Raw genomic sequence first — 10,910 nt, forward strand, 5'->3', positions numbered from 1 at the left:
CTTTTTAGACCCCTTGAATTCGAAAATCAAAATGTATCATAAATCTCCTAGATAGCATTTTTTGGAATTGATAAGACATTTAGTCTGTCGATCATGACTAGTAATATTTTTGAATGTTGGTTTACATATTGGTACAAGGGCTTCAAGGTTCTTACGTGTTGTGCAAATCAGCAAAAACTGGTAAAAAAGCCTCATTTTGATACCTTATTAGACATTTTTAGATATAAGCAAACGGCCTTACCTAAAAAGATGTTTTGCTACAGAATGTGTTTTAATATTAATGTTTGTTTACACATCTACTTGGGATTTTTTTTCTTTCACATATATATTTTGATATGAAATAATACGCAAAATCACAATTTTATGTCGAATACGTAAATTTCATTCTGTTATGACGTCATAATGACAGCACAAGTGACATCTTTGCACTTTTAGTGTATAAATTATATAAACTTTTTTTATTTATCAATAAAATCGACACAATTTTGCATGATTGAGCTTATTTTATAGGTATTTGTTTCAATTTTAATGGTCAAAAAATGCTCTTTTACCTCATCGTTGCTTCTTTTGCCTATACTATGAGGGTCAAGATAGGAGTCCTTTCTTTCCTTATTCGATAAATTTTTGACCAATTTTTTCATTTGTGTTTACCTTTATTATCTACTATTTATATTGCAACGCCCCATTATTTGTCTTTAGTTTCTTGGTCTATTTTTCTTTATTCTTTTTTTTTTTACATTTATTTTGCAATTTTCACCCATTAATCCCTTAAAGTTTGAATTTGACAGTTTCTATGGACTTCCTCGTTTCAATTTACAAAGGAGTTTGATATTGTTTTTATACTTTATGAAACCTGTACAGTTGTTTATTTAGCAATGTCCACCGTATTGTGCTTGACGGAAAATGCACACATAATGTCAACTAATATATTTTAGAGAAAATAGGGAATCGCGATTGTTTAACAAATTAATACATTTTCAGTGACAAATCATTCTTAAATACACATATTACAGGTATACATCCTTTTATGTCGAGACATACATTTAATTAAATCCGTAACAAAACTGTGAAAACAAAGTTTCGATATTTACATCGGATTCAAAACATCTGTCGCGATAAACACCAATCGAAAAAGGATCAGGGCTGTGGTCACATTAATTGAGGAAAATACCTAACAGTGACGTCACTAACTAATTAGAAACTGACCATATCGTATTAAATATGATGACATCGGCTTATTTTGCTCATAGTTTGCATGTCAATAAATGAATAAACATCATTTGCTTAATTTGTTTTTAGTTTACTTTTTGGGAAGATAACCAATGTTATGAAGAATTTAAACTGGTAAGAAATTATTTTTTTTATTTATTATTTATACCAATACATATATATTTTTTCTATATTATACTGTTTGCATTTACAAGAACTGCTTGTAAACTTATATTAATTACATCTAATATTGGTTCATATCGGTAAAATCTTAAACTGATTAACTGCTTGTAAACTCATATTACTTACATGTAATATTGGTTTATACCAAAAAAACAGAAACTGATTCAATCATTCCTGAATTATTCATCAATATTATTCAGAAAACCTCTAGTGATTTTAAAGTTCTAAAGGAACGAATTTGATGAACTCATTGACTATCAGGTCTATTCAAACCATTGAATAGCTTCTTCGTGCAATTGTGTTCACTAAAAGGAAAAACTGAATATTTTTTCGTATGTGCTATTATACCCTTACTATATTCTTTCTAAAATATTTATGTGATTATCGTTTAAGTAGTGGAATACAATTGAATTTTAGTGCGTCCAAGGCATTTAGTAACTTGTTACATTGGAAAAAATATTTGAAAAATTTGTCTAAAACTATTTAACTTGACCAATCATGTTAAATCAGTAGTGCCAAGGTGTCGACACATTTTTAATGTTTTGTTTTTTTCAAAAGCCCAATATTATCATTCATTCACCTTATATATATACTTTTAAAATCTTCAAATATTGACACTTTTGACTCGCCTTGTATCCGATGAAGTCTTACAGAAAAGTACCCAATTGAAATCAGTATAACGTTAACGTTGGTTGCGATGAGATATCGTGAATACCTTGTACAAAACCATCATTTTCAATATTAGTAACGTATAAGAGGTTTTCCTTTATATGAATTAGATTTTGAATGTAACAGCTTACTATCTGAAATTTTGAAAATTGAAATCCACTTTGCTAAATGTCCTTTGTTTTTAAAAACTATGATTATGGTAAAATGTTTAATGTATTATAATTGAATATGGTAAAATGTTGGATGCATAATTAAATATGGTATTTTTTTTCACTACGAATATGACTAAAAATCATAAGTGTATTTTGTTTAGATAAATATGTGGTTTTATTCATTCATGACTAAAACAAATAATATTGAGCTACCCACAGCTCCATGTATATAAAATGATACATTTGTATAAAATTCCATGATTATAAACAATTATATATGTATCCAAATATATTTATTTTTATATTTGCAAAACGTAGTCTCCTTTCTATGCGCCGTTTTTGCTTTTGTAGTCAGTAAAATGACTTTTCATAATCCCGTCTACTAAGAGGGCAGAGAAATATTGAAAGGTGGTCCGAGTACACAGTTATTTCGTAGTGCATTTCTTCCAGACAATAAATGAAAATAAAAAAAAATCCCACCTGCGCTTTCTCAATAATATGTTTACAGTGTGTTGTACTACTTTTCGGACAAATTATTTCAAAATTATAGAAAAGTTCATCGGTTCTAACTCAAAATATGGTCAATTCTATGTTAAGGGGGTCTTGAAATCTTTTGACAGCTTCTGAAGTGCTAATTTTTTACCTTTTTCAGCGGGACCAAATCCCTACTTTACTTTAAATTCATGACCCAATTTTTTACAGTGTTATTTCACCCCCCCCCCCCTACTTGCTATTTGAGGAATTTAACATGAAGAAATACAGTTGGAAGGGGTACGAAAAATATTGTCAAGTAACACACTGTCCACACTAGGGACTATATTCGTGGCCAACGAAAAACAACGAAAAACTGTGTACTCGGATCAGGTCTCGCAAGGTATAAAAATGAGTCAAGTCAAGGAAGGCTTCATAAAAGTGAATACTTTATATCAAAGGTGTTGAAAATACATCAATATCTGTCTATTTACCTATTATGTGATATTACCAATTGTGACAACTTTTGATATTCAAACTACATCTAATTTAAGTAACAAAATAACTAACATAATCATTAAACAATTTTTGTACACTTCAGTTACTATTTACCCTGTTTATACATTTTACTATAAGACGAAATGGGTATTTGTTTCTTCCAAAATAAAAAAAAAATCTTTCTAGTGTTCGTTTATAATACTAATAAAAAAAAAGAAACACTTCGATATAAACTTTATTTAAAAGTTTTGAAAACTTATAAACCTAAAATGAACTATGGCTCTGTGTACGGATATCAATCACGTAACATTACTTCAAAATAGATGTCAGCTGAATTGGTTTAGTATATTGATCCCATACTGATCTAGGATAAAATTTTCGATACTGGGAACAACATATTTAATCTGTCACTAACCTCTAAATCCATTTCAAAATCCTATCACCAATAATAGAACAAGTCATGAATGAAATAAACAGAAGATTTAATAGTAAAGACTCATCAATGATACTAACGTTATAATTTGTTTTGCATACGCCAGATGCTCGTTTCGTCTAAATAAAAATCGAAGAAAATAAGATTGAATGAGTAAAACAAACACGAAGCTGAAGACCTTTGCATGTACTCAGAAGTCTTTAGCTTTAAGTTGCCACTTTTATTTGCATTCTTTTATGTTTAAGTTAAGAATGAAAATGGTGAACGTGTCAAAGAAACAACAACCTGACAAAAGAGCAGAAAACAGCCGATGGCCACCAATGGCCACCAACACAGCAAGAAAATTCCGCATCCGGAGGCGGTCTTCAACTAGCCAGTCAACAAAACTGTCTGAGTACAGTAAAAATGCCGTCCCACTAAACTTCAAATTCTTAAAATGAACTAAAATAAAAAAAAAAAAAAAACTATACAAGACTAGTAAAGGCCAGAGGCTTCTATATTTTAGTTAACCCAACCATTTCGGAGCCTAGTTTTTATTGTAGTTTTATTTGCTCAGTCTTTAGTTTTAAATGTTGTGTTTTATGTACTGTTGTATGTTGGTCTTTGTCTTTTCTTTTGCCATGACGTTGTCAGTTTATTTTTGACTGTCCCTTTTGTATCTTTCTCCTCTCTTTTAGTTAATGGGAAGGTATTTACTATGGAATACATAAAAGAAGTTTTGCCTGGCGCTTTCAATTTCATGATGTATGACTTTTCATTCAATAAACCATTCTGCACATGCCCATAAACCAATTTTTGTGATTGATTCTTGTCAGTTTTTCTGAATTCCGACTATTTTTAAATATTCTTAAAGTAGTGGAATACTTAATTAGAACATTTTAAATTGAATCCTTGCTCTTGAATTTATAAAACAAACAAACATTGTTTTTTCTATGAATTTCAAGAGAATGGATCAAAATTCAATAATCAAAATAACCATATATGGGTATGTGTATTGCGGAAATGTTATTAAAGTTAACAGTGCGTTGTTCACCGGTTCACTTTTCAGTTGAATTAATTCCTCAAACAATTTTTAGCCATTTTAATACAACCCAGCGTGAAATATCCACCACAGAAATGTAAACAATTCTTGTTTTGCTGAAAGTATAATTATTATGCCAATGATCATCATCATAATCCAGGGTTTTAACTGGTTTTATAATTAATAAAAGGATTGGTCATTTGTAACCTGTTACATGCATCAAAAGAGGGACGAAAGATACCAAAGGGACAGTCAAACTAACCTTCAATTATCTCCTAAACTATCCAATCAATAGTTAACAATTGTATAGCTGTATAAGACTAATATGTTAAGATTTTTGCATAATTATAGTATCATTAAGTGTTAAAGTGCAGTTATATGGACAGGAACATGTAGTGTGTGCCTAATGTTCCCACTAAATGGTCAAATACGATATGCTTTTGAACAGTTATTACTTGTAAAGTTTATAGAACAGAAGCCGATGAAAAATATAACTGTAATTTTGAAATATCTACATGGTAAGAATAGAAAAAAGGCGACAGATACCAGGGCATTCAAACTCATTAGCGGAAAATAAACTGACAACGGCATGGCATAAATTAAAAAAAAAACCAACACAAAACAGTACACAAAACACAACATTGTACCTAAAGGCTGAGTAACACGAACGCCATCAAAAATCGGGGTTGGTCTCGGGTGCACCGGAAGGGTAAGCAGATCCTGCTCCATATCAAAATCAATTTAAGAAATTTTAAGAAATACATTCAAATAAATATATGAAAAAGGGGGATTGCTTTGGATTGGATATTTGTAAGGTCCACTTTGTGGTAAATATGATCTGACAAATTTAGAACGACTGGCGAATGACAGAATGAACATACTTTTATCACTGATGAGTCTTATGTAGACGAAACGCGCGTCTGGCGTACTAAATTATAATCCTGGTACCTATGATATTATTAAGCCAATTTCTACATTTTTGCTATATGGGGTCACTTATATCAAAATGTATTCATCTTCTGTGACTTTTTCACTGCATTATGTAACTGCAGTTTCATAAATCACTTAACTAATGTTTTATTTCTTTATTTTGTAGGATTTTAAAAAATGCAAAATTTTCCTATTTTTATGGTTATTTTATCAATACCAGCATTAACGAATAGTCAAAGTGGAGACCATTTATGTGGAAGTGAATTAACACTTATGTTAGAATTAGTATGTGGAGGACAATACTTTGAAAGTGCTAGTCATTCAAAACGTAAGTTCGTGTCAAAATCGATAGACTAGTTTTGTTGGTCAGTATCTGGCTGATAACTTTTTGATTATAAATTTTTATCATTGTTCAACTACATTTTATAAAGGTAGGGGTATAATTCGAATTGAAGTATAGTTGATTAAACCATTTATGATAAATTGTGGTGTCAAGAGGCAGTTGTGCGTTCAGAAATTATAAACACCAGCACACTTTTATTTACATAATGACCCCTTGAACTAGACGTACGTATAGACTAATCATCAAAGCCCGCTATTGAGGTGAGATACATATACATTTTAGCGGTCTTCCAATACGTTATGGTGACTGCCAACTTTATATTTGTCGATTTCAGTCGTTTTACTCATTACATATTTTGAAATAGGAGCACACTTCTTTTTATTTCCAATCGGTGAACAACTATATATCATTTTTTGTTAAAATAAGGTCATGTTATATGATATCCAATGGAACAACTATGCACAATATGACGCAGATGATAGCAACTTTAGGTCACCTTACGGCCTTCAAATATACGCAAAACATAAATCATATGAGCTATAAAAGACCAAATGAAAGGTAAAACAATCCAAACGAGAAAACCTTTTGATCTTATTTTAATATCTAAGAGTACCAGAGACACTAAAAGCTAGTTCAAAGTTATAAAAAACTAATATACATATAATGTCTCCCGCATTAACTTATCAATCAGTTCACATCTTTAGGGTCATCTTACATAAAGACTTCTGATAAAAAAAATTACGTAGTGCAATGAAAAAATAGAAAAATAGAAAAGATGCAGGACAAGAAGTGTTCATAATTGATATATTACGATATATTTGAATAATTGTTAACTTTTTATACATTGGCACTCACATCACATCTTAAATGCAATTAAGATTTTAAAAATCTGCATAAAAAGATTTTTAAAATATAAATTTCCTCCACATATGATTGCTGAATTTACCAGAATGTTTTGTCAATGAATAGAAGTGTCGCCTTATTTGGTGTTTTCAGTAAATGTTAAAATTCATTGGTCAGATATGAATCAGTATCAATGTTAAAATATAAGATAACTACCCATAATAAAACAAAGTAGCGTATAGTAGAACAAATTGTAATCTGTTTTAGTTTTTAAAATATTGAAAAGTTAATAATAAAAAAAAATCATTTTTAATACTCAATACAGGGTACATGCACATGTAACTTTTTATTTAAGTTGGCTTATACATGAAGAATTTATATATAGTGCTTAAACGTTTCAATGAAAGTTAAGTATAAGCTCGCATAAGGTTTAATATAAAATAAAAACATAATCGCCTGAATATTCATTAAAAGATTGAAATCTACTTCTACTAGGAATAATTAACATATTTCTAAAATAGGGAAAAACATATGGAAGGGAAAATTAGTGTTTATAATGAAAATAGAAATGCTATACTGTACTGTTTTTCAGGTTCGTCGCACCTTTTTTCTATAAATGACAATAAAATGAAATCACCTGAGATTCTAAAAGCAGAATTGAAATCTATTAATATACAGAAACGAGGTGGTGTAGTGGATGAGTGTTGTGTTAGAAGTTGCACATTTGAAACTTTACAGTCTTATTGTCTTCATCCTCAAGCAGAAACACAGAACAGTGTAAGTTTTCATTTTTTTCGAAAGATAGTTTAATGCCCTTTAGCGCTATGAAAGTTTTTATTCACAAACCATTTCAAAGTATTGGATATAATTTTTTTTACATCAGGAATCTTAAATAATATGTTGTTTACACGACTTCAATGTTGACGCATTAATTCATAAGCTTAGATAGATTATGTGACTCTTAGAAAAGATTTGTTTATTTTGGAGAAATAGTTGCTCGTGAAAATTGACTTCAGATGAAATAAGCATAACCTCGTTATCGGTTCACCAAGTAAAGTATAATCACAAACAAAATGAACTCCGAGACAACTTCAAAATAGAAAATTCTTAATCAAAAGGAAAAATCAAAAGCTCAAACACATCAAACGAATGGATAACAACTGTCATATTCCTTTCGAAAAATGACTTCTCGAGTAAATTGAATTCAGATGGAATGATCCTAATCCCGTTATTATATCACAAAGTTTAAAGTGAAATCTAAAAAATACTGAACTCTGAGGAAAATTCAAAATGGAAAGATCCTAATCAAATTTTAAAATAAAAAACTCAAACACATCTAACGAATGGATAACGTCTGTTATATTCCTAACTTGGTACAGGCATTTTCTTAAGTAGTATACCAAGTTGTATTTCGTACCATTATCCTCCTACATAATTCGTTTACGCTAGTGCATAAAAGATATAAAACAATTAGAGGTTCGGTTCAACCATCCCATATTTAAGTTCTACTTGTGTTATGTATAATTCTTTAGATCTCACATTCTAATAAATATTTGAATGGATTAAACGTATAAATGAAAGCTTGCGTGTAATTTACTTAATTTATCTTTTGCGGAATGTGAAATTAAAAATTAAAAAAGTCAATTCCTTATATCAGTAAAAAGCATAAATTAAAGTATTTTATTGAAATTTTGAAAACGAAGTTAACGAACAAATATTCCAGAAATTAATCATAGGATAATCCCATCGGAAGGCTGGTAGTTTTTTCCTTATTTCAAAGGTGCGTAGCTTTTATAAGACAAATTATTCATTTTCAAACTGCTTATAAATTTTAACCAAAACTTACCAAAACTACCGACCGTGCGAGGGCTGTAAAGCCAGTCCAAGGTCGTTTAAAATGATTATTGCCAAAACTAGTATAACGGAGATCTTTTTTTACCCAGAATATAATTTGATCAATTGCAAGTATTAATTTAAGATGGTTTTCAATAAAAGATGAAATAATTCAGATTCTTAATCATTATTCAAATGAAAAAAATGAAATCACTCACAGTGTGAAAGCTAATCTTCTCATGTGTGTCTAGATTTTCAGGATCTAGATCTAACTTTATTGCCTATAAATGAAGTGTCCTTTCGAGGGACGAACGTTTTGTTTATTCTTGTTAAGTCAAAAATTTACTTTAAAATTATTTTTTTTAAATTCATGTTGACAAAATATCATAGTCGAGAAATATTCAAATGATAAAATAATTGAAACATTTTAGAATTTGGTTCCCTTTTTAGAAAGAAGAACAAAAACAAACGGATAGAATATCAACAACAACAACCACTGTATCTACAACATTATTAATGATTCCAGAGACAACAACATCAAGGATTAGGTCGCGACAGAGATCAAGATGGTTTTTTCTTTATGCTTTAGGACGCAACCCAACTCGTCATCCTCATTATCCCTACTAACTTTCAATATACTTTGTCTCAAAAATATATGTCATATTCATATTGTTGGTATTGTTTTTTGTTTATTATATAAATGTAGACGCCAATGGTTGTAGTGTGTATTTTTAATTTATAAATTTTGTTTTTGAGTTTGACAAAACATTTCCAAAAAGGTTTAGAAATGTGTCTCTATGTCTCGTATGCAAATATTTCATAAGAATGGTATTTAACAAGTTTTGGGCTAACAATGAAATTGGGGATTGTTCCCTTAACTTTCCCAGTGATGACAAAACAATATGATGTGTATTCAAATGCAGTAACAATGCCAATGACATGATATACCCAGGTACAAGCCTGTGAAACTCATCAAAGAAACCAAGCTTATAATTGTGTTTGCTTGGCGCATGTTTTATTCTGGATAAGACTCATTAGATTTTAATCAGAATCAAAAAAGGCATTTTTCATACATATGTTTGTGGACCTACGATTTAGTGCATATACCTGTATAGCATTAGAGAACTAAAGATAAACGACGCAATAAAAAAAAACACTAAACCAACATATTATAGAAGTACAAGAATGATATGTAATAATGCTGACTTTTTACTGGAGAAACGATGAAATCAAATAAAATGTAAATAGCTCTATCAGAAATGATTTAAAAAGGAGAATTACATAAATTGTAAAGATAAAAGTGTGGGGTACCTATCCATAACACAAAATGTTATGCACAGCAAACAACACACAAAAGAATGACAAATAAATAATCAACGTCAAATTAAAAAAGACGAACGTTTAAATGAAGTTTTTGTGTTTTTATGAGTACAATCAATTTTGCTTTAATTTTTGCTGGAAAAAAGATGTTGTATTTTTAACATTTATTTTTTTATTTCAGTTATAACTTTATTTTTAGAACTGATTCCCTTAAAATGCTCACATTGAGGTGGACTACCTTGTTATTTGACCTGATTACTTAACAGAATTTTAATAGCTAAAGCTCCATTCTTTGGTGTTTAATTTTACATTTTATACGATCATCACAAATGAAACTTTTGTAGACAAAACAAGAGTCTGGCGTATCCAATTTTAATGCTGGTATCTATGATGAGTTTATTTAAGAGTGTATTTTAATTTCAGTAAATAACTGTTTTTGTACTGAAATGAAATGACAATTAGACCATCAATATATGATTTTACCACAATCTTTCTCTGTTCATACCAATCACATAAAGACTTACTTGGATCCAGATGTGGCACAATATAAAGGGGAAAACGTGTGTTCTTTCAAAAAACAAATGATAGTTCTAATATAATAATTGAATTTTGTCAAACAGGACATGGTGGTTATGATAAATGTTAATAGTTTTATTCGAAAATATGATAATTGTTTCCAACTAAAGCTCAATTAAAATCAAAGGTTGTTATTTTATTCGAGAGGATACACTCGATGAAAATATTTTAAAGCCTAATTACTGTGATATGACTATTGTTTGCACTTTTGCAGTTTTCTATTTTATAGTTTGTTTTATCATTGTCGCCACACTCTACGGAAGGTCTAATATATATGCTATTTTACGTCTAACATTCCGTCTTTCCGACCAAAAACACATAAACGTTTGCAAATTTGTGTTATCCGAAAAGATTTCTTCGCCATTTTTCCATTTTGTCAATGTAAGGTTCATAGGTTTTGTCATCCAACAGTTTGTCCTTCAACATTAT

At 29.8% G+C, this 10,910-nt stretch overlaps 1 protein-coding gene across 1 annotated transcript; it reads left to right on the forward strand.

Moving 5' to 3' along the window:
• The first annotated feature begins 1,246 nt into the window (after positions 1 to 1,246).
• On the forward strand, positions 1,247 to 10,605 carry LOC139492398 (bombyxin F-1-like). The gene is made up of 4 exons (XM_071280602.1): positions 1,247 to 1,344; positions 5,733 to 5,894; positions 7,345 to 7,529; positions 9,036 to 10,605. Exons 2-4 carry the CDS (start codon positions 5,744 to 5,746, stop codon positions 9,210 to 9,212), a joined length of 513 nt encoding a protein of 170 aa, XP_071136703.1. The 5' UTR covers positions 1,247 to 1,344; positions 5,733 to 5,743; the 3' UTR covers positions 9,213 to 10,605.
• Positions 10,606 to 10,910: the final 305 nt, after the last annotated feature.

Source organism: Mytilus edulis, chromosome 10, assembly GCF_963676685.1.
Source record: "Mytilus edulis chromosome 10, xbMytEdul2.2, whole genome shotgun sequence".
NCBI lineage: Eukaryota > Metazoa > Mollusca > Bivalvia > Mytilida > Mytilidae > Mytilus > Mytilus edulis.